The sequence below is a fragment of the Vicugna pacos genome, chromosome 24 (genome assembly GCF_048564905.1).
Source record: "Vicugna pacos chromosome 24, VicPac4, whole genome shotgun sequence".
In the NCBI taxonomy this organism is placed as follows: domain Eukaryota; kingdom Metazoa; phylum Chordata; class Mammalia; order Artiodactyla; family Camelidae; genus Vicugna; species Vicugna pacos.
In genome coordinates this window covers 20,325,258-20,348,272 of record NC_133010.1, presented here as the reverse complement: position 1 = coordinate 20,348,272, position 23,015 = coordinate 20,325,258, and the positions used below count along the sequence as shown (strand labels likewise).

Sequence of the window (23,015 nt, the reverse complement as noted above, 5' to 3'; positions counted from 1 at the left end):
AAGAGGTAAAAGAAACTCCGAAACAATCTATTTGGTACTTTATATATATATATATATATATATATATGTGTGTGTGTGTGTATATATATATATATATATACATATATATATATATCACTATCAATTCCCAAATAAAAAGTTGTGCCAACCTATACTGAATATTAAACAGGCTGATCAACAGTTATTATTAAAATCAAATAAAAATTTAAAAATACTTAAGTTGAATAGCATTACTTATTAAAAGAGATATAATGATTCTTTAAAAATACAGCAAATTAAAAATCCCACAACATACACCAGCTAGAACAGATTTGCTGGTTTTTATGTTTGGCTCGTCTTAAAATAAGCCAGTATATATACTACAAGGGCTTTGTATATATTACCATTTCCTAAAGACAAAAATTTTTCAATGACTTAAATTTGGCAATTCATCTCTGATTATCTGATTCTGCCATTTTAGAAGTCATGAATTCCACTTACCACATATTTTACAGCACTTATAAACTGGTTGTGGAAGAGCAGATGCTGTGTTTCATCTTCTGGATTTGAAGCTGTGTAAAGCATGCCACAAACATTACAGGAAACTGCTCCAAATCTTTTCTGTCCTGCATCCTATTTATAAAAAACAAAAAGTTTTTTTCCTCTCAGAAGAATAATTCCAAGACATAAGCCTCTAAAGCTATAATGTGAACACAAAGCGCAAAGTGTTTAAAATAACATTCAATGTTGATTACAAAAACTAAGATTTTTATCTTTGAAATCTGTGTGTAATGTTATCAAGAACTGTTTCCCATTTTAGTAATCATGCACTCCACAGTTGAAAGGAACTGAGAAATACTTTTAACACTACAACCTTAGTTCTAAAGCCCCAAATAGCAAATACTCCATAAATGAGAACTAGGATGTATTTTCTATCTGCAATAATTATCCTGCTAAAGTTCAGAAGAAATGTTTCATAGACTTCTTTTGTTTAACGTCTTATGTCTTTCCTCTTCTTTTGCTCTAGATATATTAAAAGATTATTCTGAAGTTACAAGGAACTTTTGAGAAAAGGTAAAACTAAATATTTTCTACTTTCTTCGTATCAAATAAGTATGAAAGACTGACTATAATCATCTATATTTCAGTAATTCAAGCTTATGCTGTAGAACAGTAATTGTTTACAAAATGTTTTCTACTCTTGTCCTTAAAAAGAAAAATCACAGCAATGTGATCTAACTTTAATACATTAACTAAAAAGGATAATCCCTTTATTCTTTATGCTCTAAAACTGTGCAATTTCAACTAATTACTGAAAACAAATGGATCTAGATAATAACTAGACAGCTCTAGAGTATTAGAGCTAGGGTCAAAAAGTAAAGAGAAATCAAATGGTAAATAAAGGACTGTATAAAAAACCAACAGGAAGTTCATTCTGAAGAATTCAAACTATTGACAAAATGTTACCTAAAATTTCAGGGACTTTTAAAAAAGTGTTTTAAATTGTGGTTAAAACATATAATATTTACCATCTTAACCATTTTTAAGAGTACAGTTCAGTAGTACTAAGTACACTCTCACTTGTGCAACCAATCTCCAGGATTATTTTTATTTTGCAAAACTGAATCTCTATACCCATTAAACAATAGCTCCCCAATCCATCTTCTTCCTCAGTTCCTGGAAACCACCATTCTTTCTAATTCTATGAATGTGACTACTCTAGGTACCTTACATAAGTAGAATCATACAGTACTTCTTTTTGTGACTGACTTATTTCACCTAGCACAATGTCCTCAAGGCTCAACCATATTATGGCACGCTTTTTAAGGCTGAATAATATTCCATGGTATACATACACATTTTGTTTAGCCATTCATCCACTGATGGACACTTTAGTTGCTTCCACCTATTGGTTATTGTGAATAACGATCGTAGGTGTACAAATATCTCTTCAAGGAGGCAATTTTTATAGTAATGAGTATCTACCTCAAATTTCCTCACTAGTAAATGGAAAATAACAGTAGTGCCTATCTCATATTTTTTTATGAGGCTTAATTCAGTTAATATGAGTGGAGCGAATGAAACAATGCTTTCAAAAGTATTAGTGCTTTCATGATCATTAATATCATCATCATCAACTCCTGACCAGCACTACTACGAGAAATGTGATGCATAAAGGTAATTTTAAGTTTTCTAGTAGCTACGTTAAAGATGGCAAAGCAGGGCGATGGGTATAGCTCAGTGGTAGATCACATGCTTAGCATGCATGAGGTCCTGGGTTCAATCCTCAGTACCTCCACTTTAAAAAAAAAAAAAAGAATGCAAACAGGTAAAATTAATTTTAATAATATATTTTATTTAAGAAAATATCTCAATATTATAATTTCAACATGTATTAAGTATTTTTTTAAATAGTGAGATACTTTACATGCTTTTTGTACTAGTCTTTGAAATGTAGTATGTATGTTTACACTTAGAGCATAGCTCAACTCTGATGAGCCACATTCCAAGTGCTCAACAGTCATGTGTGGCTACCATATTGGACAGTGCACTCTACTTGTGCCAGGACAGTGCCAGACTCTACTTGTCTCATCCTGATTCACTATCATACTGATATGACAACAGAAACATTAAGTTTGATTAAACAACTTTTTCCCTCACTATAATCTATCTCAAGAATTTCTAGACAATTCTTACAAAGGTATTCTCCCCTAAAGTTAGAATCAATTATCCAATCCCAAAAAATCTGATTATGTGGGCTAGACCTACATTAAATGTTCCTATTATTTTGGGTCCCATCATTTTTTTATATTGTGCTCAGTCATTCAAATTAGATTTTTAATCAGTCACAGTATCTCCCTCTCTTTTCCACCTTGCCAACAAATTGCAGAGTACTTACGTTCTATTTCTACTGGCATATCTTCCTGTAAAATGTACTTTAAAATTAAAATGTACATTAAAATACAGATATTTTAAATCATCTAATTTATTAAGCTCCATGTTATTTTAATACTTAAATCAACTACTAATAGAAGGTAGTGACCAAATGACACATTTAAGAAAGGAACAAATATGAAATGAAGTATCATTCTGTTGTAAGTAAAACTACAAGTATGGAGATTTGAATTTTTATTATTTGCTACAAGGATGGAATCACTAGGGGGAACAGTGGCTGTAATGATACCAGGAGTATTTCCATAGTGAAAACTTATGGTAACAAAAGCTCTTTGGAAAAAAAAGTGAATTTATTCTTTGACAACATGCATAAACAAAATGCTTACAATAGCATTCCACTAAAAAGGTCATGTTGTATACTTACTATGATCAACTGTTTTTCATCAGCTTTCTCTGACTCTTTTAGTTTCAAGTCTTTCGGAATTGTTATCTCCAAATGCGAATCACACTTAGGCCAAGAATGATTTGGTGGTGTCGCCCTTAAAAAACAAACAACAACAAAAGTAGCTATTGAATGTTACAGTTCCACATCACTTCAAATCACTGGTAGAAAAAAAAATAACTTATTTTCTATACAACACTGACAAATTTCAACTCCAAGGAGGGGAAAAATAAACTTTTAAAACCAAAAGGGGGAAACCCAAAGAAATTACTAATTTTCAACAAATTAAAAATTGAGGTGGAAGGGTATAGCTCAAGTGGTAGAGTGCATGCTTAGCATGCATGAGGTCCTGGGATCAATCCCCAGAACCTCCACTAAAAACAAATAAATAAACCTAATTACCTCCATCCCGTACCAAAAGAAAAAAAAAAAGAGAAGCACCTACTATAATACGAGGAAGTTTTACATTTTATAGTTCTAGCAATTTGAATAGGACAGTTTGTCCTAAATACTGTTTTCAGTAATCAGTAAAGCCAAACAAGTCATATTTTATTTAATTCTGAAATAAAAGAAAGAAGAACGGTTTTAATCTACTGAAAACACTTTTACGTGTTGCTAATATTCATATCATGAGGGTTTTGGGAAAAGTAGCATTCTCAAACACTGTTGTAGAGAATATAAAGACACAAACCCTTTGGAGAGAAATTTGGCAAAGTAGGTTAAGCCCTAGAGTTATGAATTTATCCTATATATAGTCACGTAAGTGGACAAAGATGTATGTGTTTATTTCAGGATTTTTTTTTTTGATAGAAACAAACCAGAAACAACCAAAGTGTCTATGAAGTAGAGAACTGTAATATAAACAATGGAATACTCACACAATGAAATCTAATACAGACTTCAAAAGAATGAGGAACGAAGGTAGAAAAGATGCCCATAACACATTAGGTAAGAAAAATAAAAACTACCAAACAGTATGTATAGGCACAGAAAAAAGTATAATGAAAAGAGAATTTGTTTGAGTACCACTGTCTTTCCACATGAAAAAGTGACAGTTACTAGTACAACCTTTCAGGTAAAAATCCCCCAAACTCAAAACTTATAGGTATAAAAACCTGAAGTTCTCATATTTGCACTTATATTAAACTAATACCTTACCTGTTATCACTGATCTTAGATGTCTGATTATTGATTATACTGTGCTGTTTGGGAGCTGAACCTGTAATTTAATCAAAAGATGGTTTATGTACTCAGCTTTGCGCTAGTTCTCCATCTAATGGTCCAAGATTACCTTAAAGAAAGAAACTCAATACACTAAACACTTTATTTTTAATAAACACCATTTGATAAAATTAGAGCCCCTTTCCTAGAAATTACTCTTCAGAGGCAAAAAAAAAAAAAAAAAAAGGCTCCACAGAGCCACAAACAGATCTAACAGAAAATGCTTGTTTAAAAAAAACTATAGTCTGGAATTTTAATCACATTAATAATCAAATAATGCAATTATGAATTTATTTTCTAACAAATAAATGCATGTCTCATATCATATTATACTTACCTTCCCCCACTAAGAGAAAAGGTTAAATGACATGCAATGGAAGCAATTATCTGAACTCAGTATTTTGCTCCAAGTATATCTTTCCTTTAGCAGAGAGAAACAATAGGAATTAGAAATTTCTTTTCTGTATCTCCTAGTGTTTCATCTGATATAGGTGAACAAATTCCCATCCAACAGTTCAAATGATATACTGTCCAAAATTTTTCATAAGGTTACAAAAATAAAGTTTTTTTATGATACAAGTAGACAAATTACAGCACATGATTAAATCCTTCAGTCAAAGACAGAATCAGTAAGATGGCAAATTGAGTAACTAAGAGTTAAAGACAAGAATCTGAAGTAGTAAAGCACAGTCATTTATACCTGAGAAATAAACTGCTACCATTAATTCAAGCAATTTATTAAGTAACAGTTCTCCAGAAAGTTAAGCCCAACAAAAAAACAATTTAAAAAAAACAACTTTTGGTAAGGAGTAAAAGAATCATGCTTAAGTACTTTAAAGCCAATCAAAAGAAGCAATTTTCTCCCCCAAAGAATGGTGATAATCACACATTGGAAAAACATAAGCAATGGTTAAAAGAAGGATTTAACAAGCTTATTCTGTAGTGGATATAGTCTCCTTATATACTGACAAAAATTATCTTTGACCACTGTGAAACCCAAATAATATTTTCAAAGTATTACCTGGAAATTTACTCTCCCCTGTATCAACTTTTGCTTGATTAAGCAGAGCTGAAACAGTAGTGGTATTTTCCAATGGATTGTTTTCAAGCTTAGATTCCAAACACAGGCTGCAATCCTAAGCACATATAATTCAAAATGTTAATACTTGCTTTATTGTATCAACTTTGCATCTTATCCCAATACACTTTCAGTGAATTTTAGCAATACACTAAGAAAATTTAAGATAACACTTTATATATGGAGTAATTCACATAAGTATGGTTTAGAACTCTCTTTATGATCTCCCCACAAACTACCACCTCAGCATCAACTCCTATTACTCCCCTTAGTGACAGACTGAAAAGTTCACCTCTCCCCTGGATATATTCTATATTTGCATGGCTCTATACTTATTTCTGAGTTTCATCTACCTAAACCTGCACTATCTCATGTAATAGCCACTACAACATCTCATTACAGAGCACTTAAAATGTGGTTAGTACAACTGATTTGAGATTTATTGTAAATGTAAATCACCAGATTTTGAGGTACTAGCACCAAAAAAAAAAAAGCAAAAAATCTCATTATTAAAATTCACAGCATGCTGAATAACAGTATTTTATAAGTTAAATAAAATATATTAATTTTACCACTTTTTTCTTTTTTAATGTGACTACTAAAGATTTCTAAACAACTTATGTGGCTCACATTATATTTCTACTGGATAGTGCTGTTTAGAACACCCTACCCAGTATATAAACTCAAGTCACTACTTAAATATTAACCCCTTCCATGAAGCCTCCTCCAAGTTTTCCCATTCCTTCCCCCGAATTTGGAGTAATCGTCCATCTACTTCATCTCTACATCTTTTATGCCCTTATCACTTCCTATTTTGAATTAGTTTCTGAACTTAATTAGTTTTTGAATTGTTTTAAACTCATCTCTCATAACTCTTAAGAGGAAAGGCCATTACTGTATTTATTTTTGTATTCCCAAGTGCCCCTAAATCAGAACCCTGTCAAATCAAACACTCAATAACTATCAAAAGAAAATACTACAAATTCTATCAGCGTTAGCTATTTCAGAGAAATGGAAATGAGGAAGTAAACAATTAACTTTCTGTGTGTATCTGTATTGTGAGTTGAAAACTCACATGAACATGTAACATTATTTTTAAACATTACATTTTTGAAAAAATGAACTCCTCTGTCATTAAAAAGCAGAAAATTAAAAACAATAACAATGATGTATTACTTATTAATCTCCATTAGGAAGTTAGTAAATTACTAGTTTAAAAAAATCATGAAGTAATTGAGCTTTAAAATTCATAAAATCCAAGTAACTTAAATTCAGCCCAAAGAATTCATAGAAGTCCTAACAGATACTTAAACAACCATCATCATTACTCAGTACTGCTGAGACTCACATATATAATTAAAAAAGCAAAATCACACGTAGCCACAGAAAATGTTTTCAAATGATGTATAAGGTTGGTTTTTATACTCTTTACCTCTCCAAGTATAAATTCAGCTAGACTCTGAAATCTAGCCAATCTCAGTTTAAATCCTGACTCCATCACTTAAAGTGTTATTCATATAAGTTACTTAAATGTTACTTAACTAAATTACTTAAATCTCTAAGCCTCACTGTTCTCACCTTTAATATGTGGATAATAGAACTCCACAGTGTAGCTGTGGAGACAATTATATGAAGCTCTCCTTTGCCTAAGAGGCAGTGTTCATCAAACAAAAGTTATTATAATGGTTGAACTAAGCTATCTTACTTCTTAGTGTTTTTGGAAAGAAGAGAAATCTCTAGGTGACAACCACAATGTGAACTCCTTACAGGCAGGAAACAGATCATCTTCTGAAGCTTTATTAGCACAGTGTCTTGGACACAGCAGGCACTCAAATATGTCTTGAACTGCTATGGTCACTACCTTATTTCCTGATCACTCTGTGATAGTAATTACATTGTTGACTTCAGTGAAAGTTGGAAAAACCTAAAAGTGCTTTAACAGAGGAAGACATAATCTACTATATTCCTTTCCAGTAATTAAACTATCCATGTATCACTAAATACCAAATATGTTGATTGCACAGTCAAGTTGCTATATAAATATATATACATATATATATAAATACACAATGTTAGCATTTATGTGAACATTTAAAATACAAAGTGCTAAGTATTCTTTATATATATATATATATATATATATATATATACACACACATAGACACAGTGAAATCATAAAAATAAAAACTGAAAAGATCCATATCAACTTTAGGAGCAAGTTTAACTCTGGGAAGAGAGGTGAACGGAAAGTAGAGGGAAGTATGGTCTTTATATGTGTAATATACTTTTATTTTAAAAGATCTGAATACAATAAAATGTTAATTTTTGTCAAATACGGGTTGTAGACACAAGTATAATATTGGTATTTACATTAAATACTAACACTATGTGAATAACTGCCTTCTAACTGATGCATTCATTCCCATTTGTACAGAAAATAAAATCTAAGAGTAACATTTGCTATCTGTCCCCTTTACGTTCACGCTGAATTTCAGAAGATGAGAATAGACAATGATCTATTTGTCAGGTTTCTGACATAAAGCCCTGACTCCTCGTTTACTTAAATTTGCTCCTAGACCCAAATGCCCCTAAAGAGAACTTTAAAGCACTCCTACAACTTTAAAGTGACCTAACTTTTTTCTCTACTCATGATTTCTCAGAGAATGTCACCGTAAAAAGAATGATGGGCTGAGAATTAGAACACCTGGATTCTAATCTATTTGCGCTATCAAACAGGTGACCTAACCCACATTCCTTTATTGATCTCAGTTCTCATTATAAAATTAAATAACTGAAACAAACTGGTGGAGTTTTGAAAAACCTGTATTACAGAGCTCTAAAATTCCATGCATATAAACTTTCTGCTCATTGGTTTTATATACTGATATTTTACCTATAATTTAATTTGGAAAGAAATGGGCTCAAGCTGCTCTTACAAAATTTCAAAACTATTTCCTCAGATAATCCTTAGTTTCTTTCAGATATTTAGATTCAGTTTTTCAACTTACTTTTCCATTTAAAAAATTCTCGGCCACTACAATTTTGTTCTTAGCTTGAGGACTGAATTATTCACATCTTTCAGACATTTTATTTGCCAACTGTTCAAAATGGCCACACAAGTCAAATAAAAAGGCATCTCTACTACTAGAAGTGTTTAATTTTTAAATTTTATCAAGTGGGAAAAGCTGATTTGTGCCAGGTGAAATTAATTTTAACAACTTGGTCAGAATCAGGCTCAACTTTAAGTTCTACACTGTAGTCACTATGAAACGTAGCATCTGTGGTTACAATCAATAGAAAAAGGAAACAAAATTCATATGTTAAAGGAAAAAGAAAAGCTAGAATTCAACAGCTTCACATAAGCTAGAATTTGTCTGGCTTCACATAAAACAAAAATGAAGTGTGAAAATGAGGAAACAATGACAAGCATTCATGTATATGTGAGAGATCTAAAGGAGTCAGGAAGTTCTATCACTCACCACAAGACTGGGTTAATAAAACTCCTGCTAATGACTGAACAGGATTCCTTAACAAACAACTCTTCAGTCTTTTATGACTCAATTCTTAAGCTAAAATATGTTGTAAACACTTACTTCTTATCAGAAAGTACTCAGACACCTCTATGCATGTATGAAAATAGATTACCTTATCTGGTGTTGATTGAAAAGAATCTTTCATCTGGTTATCCAACGGTGGGTCCGGAGGTGGTTTTATTTGATTATCCAAATGACAATTTTCAGGAGGCCTTTTTGTGGCTTTATTAATTTCAACTGTAGTATCATTAATTTTAACTTCTTCAGAATTAATTTCTTTCATTTCTTCCCGCTGGCAAGCTTTATTTTTGTCATCATGTGGTTCTGATCCTAAAAATGTACCATGAGTCACTGGATGATGCATTTCTAATGCTGGTAGTGAAAAGCTGGTTTGTAATAAGCCCAATTTAGGGGCAATTTGAGAGTCTAATTTATTTTGCTGCACAGAATTAAATTTTGAGAGTTTAATTTTAGTCCAGTTGGAGTTCTTTTTAGTTGAGCTGTTAATTCCATTTAGTATACATTTCACGGGCTTTGTTTTTCTACTGGGGAAGAAACGATTACATTGAACATCCTGATTTGTTTCCTTCTGATGAAGTATCTGTCTTTCAGTATCAGTCTCTTCCAATTTTATTTCTGTAGGCTTCTCCTCCTTTGTATTTTCCATTTGTGAAGATTCCTTTTTTACCTCTACAGTATCTGACTCAATTTCACCAGCAATTTCTTCACAGAGCTGGAGAATGCTCCCTCGTTTGCTCTTTCCTGCTTGTTCCAGCTCTTTATCTACACTTTGTTCAGGCACTGATGGCTGTGAACTTTTTTGGGATTTTGCACTAGTATTCACTTGTGTGTGAACTGACTTTTTCATCTCATTCTTTTTAGAGACCACTGAAGTAGCCTTTTTTGACCTTTTTATCTCAGAAGTTGTTACAGGCACAGGTTTTGTTTCCTGTTTTCTAGTATTCTGAAGACACTTTTCAGATCCTTTTATACACTGAGAACTACAAGGATAAGCTGTCTGATGCTCTACTTTGCGTTTTTTTCCTTTTGGGGAATTTATTACTTCATTAATTACTGAATTTTCATCCTCTTTAGAATCAGACTTTATTTCCAATACTTTTCTTTTCACATGTTTCTGATTTGTTTTAACTTTATTAGATTTACTTTGAGTATTGCTACAGTGCTCTTTCCTTGCTGATGGCAAACTCTGTTTAACTACTTGAACTTGACCTTGAATTTCTCTGCTACGCAGAGACCTTGTTGAAACCTCTGTTAACTGTTGTAGTCTTTGTGATCTCCGGTTAAGCTGTTCATTTGATTTAGGGGTTTCGTGCATTGATTTTTTCTGAGATAATTTCTTCTTTTTTATAGATTCTTGTTGTGAATGTCCCTTTACAGTCACCATATTTTTATTAATGGATTTACTAGCTTTTTTACCACTGGATGCTGACCTTGTACTCATACATGTTCCTAATTCAGGTTGATTTATTTTATTTTCATTGGAAGATTTAACTAGTGATTGTATAGCTTCCTTTGGACCTGATTTTTTTGCTAGACTCTTTTGAGAACCTTGAATTTCTGATTCTAGATTCTTATCTTCGCTCTTTTTAATAACACTGGAGGAATTTTCTTTTGATTTCTCCTGAATGGACATCATTCCTGAGTAAGGTCCTCCTTTTCTGAGTAGTTTTGGTGTCCTGACAGGTGTAAATGTTGAATATCTAGAATTATTACTGAGGAGCAGATCCTAAAAACCAACTTCAACTGATACTGATACACATTTTCAACAAAAATACTAGTTTGCTAAGATTTATGTCATCCCTGTGACATCAAAAAAGCTGGCATGAAGGCTGAAAGATATTTGCTTTACTTTAGACAAGGCAATAGAAATTTGAGGAAAATTTAAATCTAATCTGATATTTTTAGGACTTTTTATTAAAAAATTTAATTCAAGTTTGATTTATTAATTTTTCAATTAATATTAGTTTTTAGGCCTAGCCCTATTACTGGAGGAGTTATTTATCACTGATCTGTCTGTTTTGACAAAGTTTTTGAAAACTTTTTTCTTCTGAAGTCTACAGTTACGGGCCTTTGAGTCTCTGGAAACATGTCTTACAGCTAACACGTTTCTTTCCTTGTTTGCTGAGTCTGTTGGTTTAAAGTTCTTATCTAACCTCTTCTGTTTAATAAAATACTCTATTAATATAGATATCCTTTTGTGCTGCCATTTCTGAAAAATTAAAAAAAATTAAAATCAACTTTTGTACAATCCAAGAAATACAGCAATGCTAACATTATACAGAAATAACTATGATTTACATAAAACCTAACTTCTCTTTCTGAATTTAAGACTAACAGAAAAAAGTATCCCAAGTAAATCCTTATAAATAATTGATAACTTGTCTTATATAAACAAAGAATAGTTGAAAATCAGTCTTTTTTTTTGAGGTTACTTACAGTTCCTTTCCCACAAGACAGAATTGACCTTTTAGCCACCATAACTCATGAAACTTTGACAAAATCATTCCTTATAATTTCCTTTTAACACATTACACAGCACCTAAAAGAAAAAGTATTTAAAACGTTTAAAAGGTACAAAGGAAAGATGTAACTATTCATTTACTTCTCATCAAATCTATTAATCAATATGTCATAATTTTACACAGTCCTACCGTTAATCTTCAGAGCTCAATTTACACATGGTACATAATTTTATTATTTCTAATATGAAGTAAACTATGGTACATACATCCAAGGAAATAAATTTTTCTATTTCATTGATGAAATCCATTTTATGTGGTAGAAAAAAGTTTTAAAATACAAAAAACAGTTAATAATACAGACATAAAGTAAAACTCTATTTGTGCACTGAGGAAAAACAGTGCACGAATAACCATATACACAGAAAAAGGGTGACACACAGTTAAAAAGGCAGATTTAAACACATATCTACCTCTCATTAATATCCACTAAAAAAAGCAATAGATCAAAACAAAACCATAAACCCAAAGGATAAAAGAACAAAAGTATAGATGATAAAAATAAAAAGCACAGAAGCTACAAAGGACAAAGGACAAATAATTAACCTCCAGATGCAAGAAAATCTGATCCTAAACTAGAAATGAGTAAAACCAAACGAGAAGCAGCTCTACCACAGAATCTCTCAGGAAGCAGAAATTGGCAGTACCAGGTTCCAGAGATGGGGAGGAAAATGAGACTCAAAAAAGGAGAAAGACTCCCAGACTGCCATTCCAATTAATACCACCCAGAAGACTACCCCTGCAGCACTCCCTAAAGACTAGTATACATTTTTGGAAAGTTGCTGGGGGGAAGGTCTTTAGCCTTGGGGCTCAACAGTCACAGCTGAGGGAAGAAGTATCATGCTGACAAGAGAAAGAGTAAGTACACATACTGATTACTGAAAGGCCTTCCACCCAAAGGCCTCTGCATACTCAGAGTCTCCCAGAGGACAGCAGCCAAGCCTATGCATTGTAGGAAGGAAACTAAAAGATCATTTTCTAATAAATTTGACAAACCTAGAGAAAAGACCTAAAAAATGCTGATAGGGCCCACAGTCATTAAGCACGTACCCACACACACCCACACTCTCCCTCCCTTCTCCACAGGCAGGAGACTACCAAACCAACCACGATTCAAACACACAGTTTTACTTTTTAGTGTCTCACTTGTAACTATGAGCAGATAAATAAGAATCACTACATACATGAGGAAAACCTTAAAATGAAAAAAGGAAATAAGTAGCTTGGGAGACACAAACAATGCACAAATACTAAAAATAAGCTAATTTACTCATGAAACAAATATACAACAAAAATTCATAGTATAAAATGGAACTCTTGAAAATTAAAAATATAAATTTAAAAGTCAACAGAAGCATTAGGAGACAAAGGTAAGAATATCTCCTATAAAGTAAAACAAAAACAGCAAGATGATAAATAGACAAAAAAGAAAAAAGGACCATCCACGGAGACAGTCCAGTAATTAGGGTTTTAGAAAACAGGAAAAGCACTGAAAAAAATCAAGAACTCAAGAAAGTTTCCTAGAATTGAAAGACATGAATTTCCAGATTAAAAGGGCCAAAAGCACAATGGATGAAAGAAAGATTTTAGAAAGTTTATCATGAGGACGAAAAGATGACCTTCAAGCTTCTAGAGGGGAAAAGACCTTGACCATATACAGAAGATTAAAAATCAAAATTACATCAGATCTCTCAACAGCAAGAGCAGAAGAGAGATAATGGGAAAATCCTTCAAAGTGCTAAAAGAAAATTATGTCTAATGTAGAATTCAATGCCCCAAAAATAGGATATTTTCAGACCTATAGGGCTTCAAAAACTTTATCTCCCACACATCTAAGGGCTATTAGACAAAGTGTACCACAAAATGAATAGGTTAAAATTATTCAGAGGAAGAGGACAAACAAGGGAGTTCAGAAGAAAAAAAAAAAGGAAAACAAGAAAAGATAACCTGTGTGCCTTTACTGAAGTTCATATAAATAAGTTATTTTTTAAAATAATCACTATTCATAATACAGATATATTTATATAGCCACTCCTGATTCTCTACTTATGACAATAAAAGAAACAAGCTGGCAGTTGAAGAACTGAGAATATTTTCAAATATATCTTCTCAATATCAAAAACTTCTGGAGTGTACAAACCAAAAACACAAGTATCAACCTATATGCAGTGACACAAAAAGTCTCCCATTAAATTCAGCAAGTATTTTTTTTAAAGTGTTGCATAGGTGACATGATTAAAGAGAAAGATGAAAAATCTGAAAATTTATTTGCAAAAAAAAAAATCCAAGATAATCAACAGAAAAATTGGTATGTGAATTTAGTAAGGCAAATAGGTAAAAAAAAAAACAAAAACCTTAATTCAAAAGCTTTAAATAAAGAACAATCATATGAAATATATAAAAGAAAATACCAGATACTAGTTACAATAACACACATACAAATCAACGTAAAAAGTTATGTGGTATATACACCTGTAACTTACATAAAATTTTACATCAACTGTATTTCAATTTTTAAAAATCAGAAAAAGTAATACGGTGTAGATTCATGCTTCCTGATACTAAAATACAGTTAGCTGTAACAAAATTAATCCTAATACATCAACAAAGAGATTAATAGAACAGAACAGACTCCAAAAATATGCCCAAATGCTTAAGGGAATTAAGTGCATGAAAAGATGGTATTAATTTCACTAATTTCAATTTAATGAAAAAAGATTATTCAACAATTGGTATTAGGACAACTGGGTAACCCTCTGGATAATTCTGGTTTAAGAATAAGGTAATATCCAGGACAAATTAGTCATTAAGAATTGAAACAAGGAGTTGAGCCAAGATGGCGGAGTAGAGAGACTCACAGATCACCCTCTCCCACAAATATACCAAGAATTACATCTACAAACGCACTGAATCACACAGAACACCTACAGAACGCTGCCAGTGTCTCTTGCTTTGATATAAATACAGGATTCTCACAAAATCCATTAAATGACAAGTTTATACTGTATAGCACAGGGCATTATATTCAGTATTTTGTAGCACCTTATGGTGAAAAAGAATATGAAATGAATATATGTATATTTCTATATGACTGAAGCATTGTGCTGTACAGCAGAAACCAACACAGTGTAAACTGATTATATGTCTATAAAAAAATTTTTTTAAAGAATTAAAACATAAAAACAGATTAACATGTGGGAGAATTTTATTGTTTTCAAAATGGAAAAAGCTTTCAAGCCTTGTGTGAAAACTAAGTCAAGTTTGGGGGAAAAACTGGAAGAAAAAATACTGGCAAGGAATAGCATAAGCTTACCATCATAATATATTCACCAGAAATAAACCACAGATGGCTGGTGTGATAATATCAGAATAATATAAATTAGAACTGAATCAAAATACCATTTTTCACCTATCAGACTGGCAAAAGATTAAGAAGTTTAACACAGTCTTAAAAGTCTGTGACATTGTTACTCTGTCTGTTGAAGATGATTCAATGTCTATCAGGACAATTTGTCAGTATCAACACTATAAATGCTAAATTTCAAACAATTTCATTTCTAAGACTTTATGTTACAGACAAACTTGCACAAGAGCACAAAGACATAAGTAAATAAACACTGCAACACTGTTGGGGATAGTCAGTCTATTGATACAAACAGCCATCACTATAAACTGCTTTATAATTAATGATACATTCATGCAACTGAATATCATACAATCATGTCAAAGCAGAGATAAGATTCAGGCAAAATTCCCAAAGGCTTTTTATACTGGAATTGACAACCTGACTTTAAAATTTATGTGTAAAAGCAAAAACCATGTACAGTAGTCAAAGCCATTAAAAAAATTTTTTTTTGAAATACTGATACTATCCAATTTCACAACTTACTATAAAGGTACAATAATCAAGACAAAGGGTCACAGAGATCAATGGAAGAGAATCCATAAACAGACCCAAGTGATTTTCGGCCAAAGTTCCAAGGCATGTCCACGGGGAAAAGAAAAGTCTGAAAAAAAAGTGTTGGAACTACTGGATATCCAATGTCGCGGGGGTGCGAGGGCAGGGAACCACACCATCAACGCTTACCTCACACAACACACAAAAATAATCTGAGATTGATCACAGACATAAATGTAAAACTAACACTCTAGAAGGAAAAAAAGGCAAAAATCTTGGAGACTGAGTTAGACATAGTTTTTTTTGTTTGTTTTTTTTTAAGGAGGGAATTCTACTCATTCCACATAAAAACTTGTCCAAAAGTCTTCAAAGCAGCTTTACGTACAATAACTGAAATCTGAAAACAACCCATAAGTCAGGTGAATGGATAAACAAAAATACGGTATATCAATATAATATGTAACTACTCAGCAATCAAAAGGAACAAACTACTGGAACCATATGGATGAACTTCACAATAATGGGGCTGAGTGAAAAAAGCTAGACCCAAAGAATACATAATGAATGATTCCACTTTTTAAGAAATTTTAGAAAAGGCTAACTTATCTACAGTAACTGAAAACAGATGAGTCATTGCCTGGGGTCAGGAGTGAAGGGAGAGATAGACTTTTAGAGGTAATGGAAATGATCTGTATCTTGATTGTGATTCCAAGTGTGTAAATCTGTCAAAATCCACCAAACTGTACATTTTAAAAGGGTGCAGTTTATTACACATAAACCATAATAAATCTGTCCAAATATAGAACTATAAGTAACTGATACGGACCTACAACAGAGAAACAATGTTAAAACCAAATAAAGCAAGGTGCAGAACAGGGTGTACTTCCCTTAGTGTAAAAGCAGAAAAGGGAGACAGTGGGAAAATGGAAAGGTGCAGAAATATGCTTATGCACACAAAAGATAAGGAAGGATACACAAGAAACCAGTAATAGTGAAGACTTCTGAGAAACAGAACTATGGGACCAAGCGTCAGAAGTGTGGAAAAAAACTTTTCACTATATACCCTGTTTTATTACATAAAATATAACCTTGTAAAAAAAAATTACAGGGTGGTGGGTATAGCTCAGTGGTAGAGCGCATGCCGAGCACACACAAAGTCATGGGTTCGATCCCCAGTACATCCGTTAAATAAAAAATAAACAGTAATAAATAAATAAACCTAATCTGCCCCCCAAAAACTAAAAATAGTTACATTTCTCTGAAAATATTAAGCATATTTATATTAAGCACACTAATAATCTTCATAGGCACTAAAATGCAATAATATAAGCCACTTACCTTACTGAAATAAAAATCACATATAACTTTTTTCTTCAAGTTGATGGATGATGCTTTTAATAACTTCCTGGGTGTTTGGTTATTAATCTTAAAAAAAAAAGAATTCTATAGCTAAAGTAAAACAGTCTACTAAAAAGCATGAGAATACAGAAACAGTATTGTCCATTAACTGCCTATTAACTATTAAAACAACTTGGATTAAGCTAGACAAAATAAACAATGGCCTAGTGAGGATTTTTCACTACTAATACATTAAAAAATTATGAGGTCCAAAATAGTCACCACTTCATTTTTTAAACTATATACAACAGATTTGGTTTTTCTTCAAAAATAACCACCACCTTCTACCCAAACTACACTTCCACAGAAGGAGTATATTTTCCTTCCCAACAGATGCTGAGCTGGACCACATGTCTTGCTTTGCCTTCATGCTGGACACAGCATGCTTCCTTGCCCCAAGAGTGTTGGCCATCTGATGATTCGGCCAATGGGATGTTAGCAGAAATGATACAATCAGAGGTCTGAAATGTCTTTGTGCAGCTGATCTTGCCCTTGTTACCTCTGCCATCACCATGCGAAGAGTTTCAGCAGGTAGATGCTGTACCTTCATCCTAGGCCCCCAAATAAACACAAACAGTAGAACCAAGCCAAACCCCAAATGAGGTGCCAAGCCCCATACACAGTGAGAAGTAAAGCTCACTCATACTCACAACTAAATCTAAGTCTAACCCACAGCAGCTCTGCAGATGTATAAACAAAAATAATTAATTGCTGTTTTAAGCCACTGAGTTGTAGGGCAGTTTCTCACACAACAATAATACACACTGCAGTTAAATTTTCTAGGAAGCCTCAAATTTACCTAAGATTAAATCTCAGAGGTACAATAATTTGGGGGAAAAAAAAAAGCTTACTTAACTTCCTTGTGACTTTAGTGTCAAGAATTCTAATTTTGAAAGTGATAAATTACCTTACTTTACTTCTTTTCCTACCAATTTCTAAATATTTTAACATTTGTCAACTGGGATCTACCACAGAAAAGAGGTAAAGTGATACACAAATCTACAGTAGTTGTCACTCACCTGGGCAGGTATGCTAAGGATTACGTCACTTTAGTTTGCCCTACATATTAAATCATCATTAACCTAGCATTATACAACTTAATAACACCTCTATTAAATCTATTAAATAAAATCTTGCCGTCAAGGACCTAAATGCACTCTCTAACCTGTTAACAAAATGACAAGATCCCTCCACAACCCAGAGCTAGTTTATTAATATAATTCTAATGAAATCAATGTTGGGCCCCAAAAACAATAATCAAACTTTACATAAAATGACCACTTTGGAAAACCCATAATATCATTTATTTAGAAAGATAATTTACAAGATACATGTTAGAAAGTACCTAAAAATGTAAGAGTACATCCAATTTCCCAACAGTACTTCATAATAAAATATACTCAAATTTTAATCATTAAAATACTAAGCTTATACTTTTCTTAAGTATGATTTCTTATGATATAAATTAAAATTTCCAAACATCTGGGCACTTTCAACTTACAATTTTGTTCATTTCTAGTATAATGCATAACTGAATCACTTTGCTGTACACCTGAAACTAACATTGTAAATCAACTACACTTCAATAAAAAAAGTAAATTAAACAGTCTTTTCTATACAACCCTAAGACTATTTTGCCCAACCTGCTCTGTATTTCAAACACCACTGGAAACTTAAAGCCATCTCAAGGTATAGTAATTCTGTCAAAAGATTTACTGCAGAATCTAGCTCAGCACACCTCTCAATCTCAAAATAATTTACTAAAGAACTACTTCCCCAACTACTACAAGACTCTTCAGTTTCATAACATACTGACGCAAATTCAGAAAGCTATCCAATCAGCTGGGAAAGATCTCGCTTCTGAGATCACAGGATAACTTCTCAGCAATAATCAGTTTGAACCTGGCACAAAGTAAAGACTGTAAGGTCTACAGCATCAGACTTCTCACAGTGAAGACACTCAACTTGCAAAGACCAAGTCTAAGGCCCTAGAAGCCATACACACCCACCAACCATATGCAAGGTCCTCTTATTGGTTATCTTTTCCTTTATTATCTTCCTCCTAACTCTCCTTCCACTGTTTATCTCCCCTTTTCTTAACCCTTTCCTTTGGGAACCCACATGAACCCTTCCCCAGTGAAAATAAGTTTTCTACTTTCAATCTCTTCACATAATACAAATTCTACTTCCTAGCTTTAATTGAAAATTGGGTCTAAGTATTTCTAAAATGTCCAATAAATACTTAGAGATTAAAAAACATTTTAAGCAACATAAACTAATTACTACTAACCAAAAACATAAAATGACCCAACTGAGGCAACAATAAATCATTAATTTATTAGAGAATGCGATAGAAACACACACAATAACACAAAGTATTGTCCCTAACAAATTTTTCCAAACATTCAAAGACTAAATCTCTGTCTTACACTAGATTTATAATAGGTATTCAGTAAAACTGAGTATTCTCAACATTAGTTAAACACTAAAAAAGACAGACATGGACAATTTCATCTTTTAAATTCTCTTCCTCAACCAGCCTCTAACAAATTAGCATTTCCCCAAGATTTGTCCTTCTACCACAAAAGACAAGTATTAGATAATTTCACCTATACTCATACTTTCAATTACTACCTGTAAACTGTTAACACACAAATGAGTATCCCCAACACGGATGTCCATCCCTACTGCTACTCGGGTATCTAACAACATACTGGACATCTTCATCCTGTTGTCTTAAAGGCACCTTAAATTCAATTGTCAAAGAGTCAACTCATTCCATCACGTCCATTCTCCACAATTTATTACACTAGCATCCATCCACATAAAGAAATTTTCAAAAAAAAAAGAGAGAGACAATTTATATGAAGCAATGATCACAACACCCACATTTATATTAGCAAATGTATCCAAAACAAATGCCCAAAAGAGAATAAAACAAAATGCGAAGGTAGAATTTTGATAGTCACTGGAAATAAGAGGTATGTAAACTGCACAAAGTAATTTTGTAAGAAAGAGATAAATTAATATGTCATATATATAAATATACTAAACACACAGAAAACATATTGAAGAACACTAAAACATAAATAATGGTTACCTGCAGGGTGGTAAAAAAGGGAGATGAAAGGATACACAAAGAATGAAAAAAATACCCCCCATTTTATTTATATATTTACGCATGTTTGAATCTTTCACATCAAAAAAGAATGTACTTATCACTTGTGAAATAAATAACTATGTAATCTATGTAAAATATATTCGTAAAGCTCAAAAATGAATCTGGATATGTTTACACAATAACCTGTTCACAAATGTTCATAGCAGCATTGTTCTTAAGAGCAAAAGGTAGACTAAACTGTCTGTGAACTGAAGAATGGATAAATAAAATGTGGTATATCCATATACTGGAATACCATATTTAGCCATAAATAGGAATGAAGTACTGATACACGCTACAACATTGATGAACCTTAAAAACATTATGCTATGGAGAAAAAGCCAGTCACACAATACCACATGTTGTATGATTCCATTTATACAAAATGTCCAGAACAAACAAAGCTGTAAAAACAAAAAGTAGATTGGTGGCAGTAAGCGACTAGAGAAGAAAGGAAATGAGGAATAATATTAATATAGGTACAGGGCTTCTTTATGGAGTGATGAAAATATGCTAAAATTATAATTCACAACTCTGAATATACTAAAAACCACTGAGTTGTATTATTTAAAGGTAGATTATATCTCCATAAAGCTATTACCAAAAAAGTGAATCTGAAATGATCTAATTTTAATATATATCAGATTTTTAAAATAAGTCTAAATTTGTCTTAGGAAAATCATTTTCTGTTTTTGTTTTTGAAGAAAAATTTCATTTAGTGACCACGGTCACAACAAGGTTTCAAATACTAGCTGAAATGATTTAACAAAATAAAACAAATTTCCATGTTAACAGGATAAACTTAAAAGATACTAGTATTTGTTTTATTTAATAATTCAGTTTTCTGATGGGTTAAAATAGCCTAAAAGTACATATACTTAAATGTAAGCACTAATAAATGCTGGGGACTGGCATATGCCCTATCTCAAATACCTTACAGCTATATCTGCATTATGAAGGATAACATGTAAGAAAAACTGTACTATCTGTAGGGAAAAAAATTTAAATTATTATTGCCTTGGCCACCCCTCTTGCTTTCTGAGACAGCCCACATTCTGTCTATGGAATGTGTATCTGTCTAAATGAACTTCTACTTAAAAAAAAAATATTTTCCTTTCTCTTAATCATTACTAAAGATGATACAATAGAAACATTTCCTAATATAAAGCCCTTAGAACAGTTCCTGGCACATCTTAAGCACTTATTAAGTATTAGCTCTAGCAGTAATTAGCTATGATAATTAATGTTACTGATATAATAACAAAAAGAAAGCATAAAAAAGAAATTATTTATCTTAGTTACTCCTGGTTTCACTTAACTACTTGTCAACTCTATTTTCGTATTACCATTATCCTTTTCAGCTTCAATAATTATATTAATCCTAAACTATTAAATTATTTACATTAAAACAGTAGTTCTCCAAGTGTGGTTCAGGGATTGTGGGGATTCCACAGACCCCTTAAGGGGGTCCATGAGATCAAAATCATACATAGGTAAAAGATCAATTCAAAATGCAAACAAAACAATGAATTTTATTTATTTTTTTTTGCAGGGGATGAGGGGGAGGTACTTAGGTTACTTATTTATTTTTTAGAGGAAGTACTGGGGACTGAACCCAGGACCTTGTGTATGCTAAGCATGTGCTCTACCGGTTGAGCTATACCCTCCTCCCCAAACCCCAGACCAATGAATTTTAATGCAACATTGTACGGAAAGTACACAGGTATGGTTTCAGATTCCACACTGCAACTAACCTTTAAGAAACTACTATTTGTTGCGTTCTGTTGCAGAATCAAAGAGTATCACAATTATCTGAAAATGTTATTAAAGTACTCCTCCCAACACATCTGTGAAGCTGGATTTTCTTCATATACTTCAACCAGAACAACATATAAAGATTGAATGCAGAAGCTGATAGAGAATCCAGCTGTCTTCTATTAAACCAAGCATTAAAGGGATTTACAAAAATGTGAAACAGCTGCCATTCTTTCACTAAATGTTTGTTTTGGAAAATAGTTGTTTTTCATTTAAAAAATGTTATTTATATTAACCTGTAATTATCTTATTAGTTATTTTTTCAATGACTTAATAAATATATTTAAGTTAATTTCATAGACAATAACTATCAATAGATATAAGCCATATAAACAAAAGCCATTTAGAGTCCTATATAATTTTGAGAATGTAAAGGGATCCTGATCAAAAAATGTGAGACCACTATATTAAAGTAATACTTAAATAACTGTATCACTATCCTGTACACCAGAAATTAACACAACATTGTAAATCGACTATCCTTCAATAAAATAAATAAAATACTTAATAACCCATTTTTATTTATATTCTGAGTTTTTATCCTGTGACTCTTCACATATGCAGCCATAAATGTTTAAAGAAAGCTGAAGAGAGTAGATGACATAAATATATCTTTCTCCAGGTGTTCTATAACACAATTAAGCATAAAATGTAGCTCCCTCAAAAAAGACAAGACAGGAAGGCCAGGTTAACAGAATGATGTGTTTGTTAAAAGTAACCATGGTATCTGTAACACAAAACTTGTGCAGAAATAGAGCCAAAGAATTTTGTGTCCCAAAACAAGGATGCACAGAAAAAGTCTAGGCTTCAGAAGGGTTAACAGAGTCCTTAAGTAAATTATGTACGGTAACAATTTTACTGGAGTTGACTTCTAACTACCATCTAAACTTCTAATCACCTTCAGTAGAGGTTATTCAAAGAATTCTATGTGCAACATAAAGCTGCTAACAAAACTCATGAAAAAATATTTAACTATTAAAAAATACATTGTAGAATGCTAGTCTCCATTATTAGAATAAATACAGTCAGCTCTGTGCTGTAATGAATTACTAAACT

The 23,015-nt window shown here is 32.3% G+C and overlaps 1 protein-coding gene across 8 annotated transcripts in view; it reads right to left on the bottom strand.

Moving 5' to 3' along the window:
* ESCO1 (establishment of sister chromatid cohesion N-acetyltransferase 1) overlaps positions 1-23,015 on the bottom strand; it is a 53,775-nt gene that overhangs the window by 28,900 nt on the left and 1,860 nt on the right. For 6 of the 8 annotated variants that reach the window (XR_012063873.1, XM_072949138.1, XM_072949140.1 and 3 more), the window contains exons 2-8: positions 16,925-17,011; positions 11,606-11,708; positions 9,261-11,378; positions 5,559-5,673; positions 4,475-4,535; positions 3,299-3,413; positions 481-612 (exon numbers count right to left, since the gene is read on the bottom strand). Coding sequence is in view for 7 of the 8 variants with exons in the window: in XM_072949138.1 (XP_072805239.1) it covers positions 481-612; positions 3,299-3,413; positions 4,475-4,535; positions 5,559-5,673; positions 9,261-10,805 (1,968 nt within the window). In the remaining variant the exon portion in view is untranslated. The remainder of the gene's footprint in view (positions 1-480; positions 613-3,298; positions 3,414-4,474; positions 4,536-5,558; positions 5,674-9,260; positions 11,379-11,605; positions 11,709-16,924; positions 17,012-23,015) is intronic. The other 2 variants (XM_072949143.1, XM_072949139.1) reach the window with 2 other exon arrangements.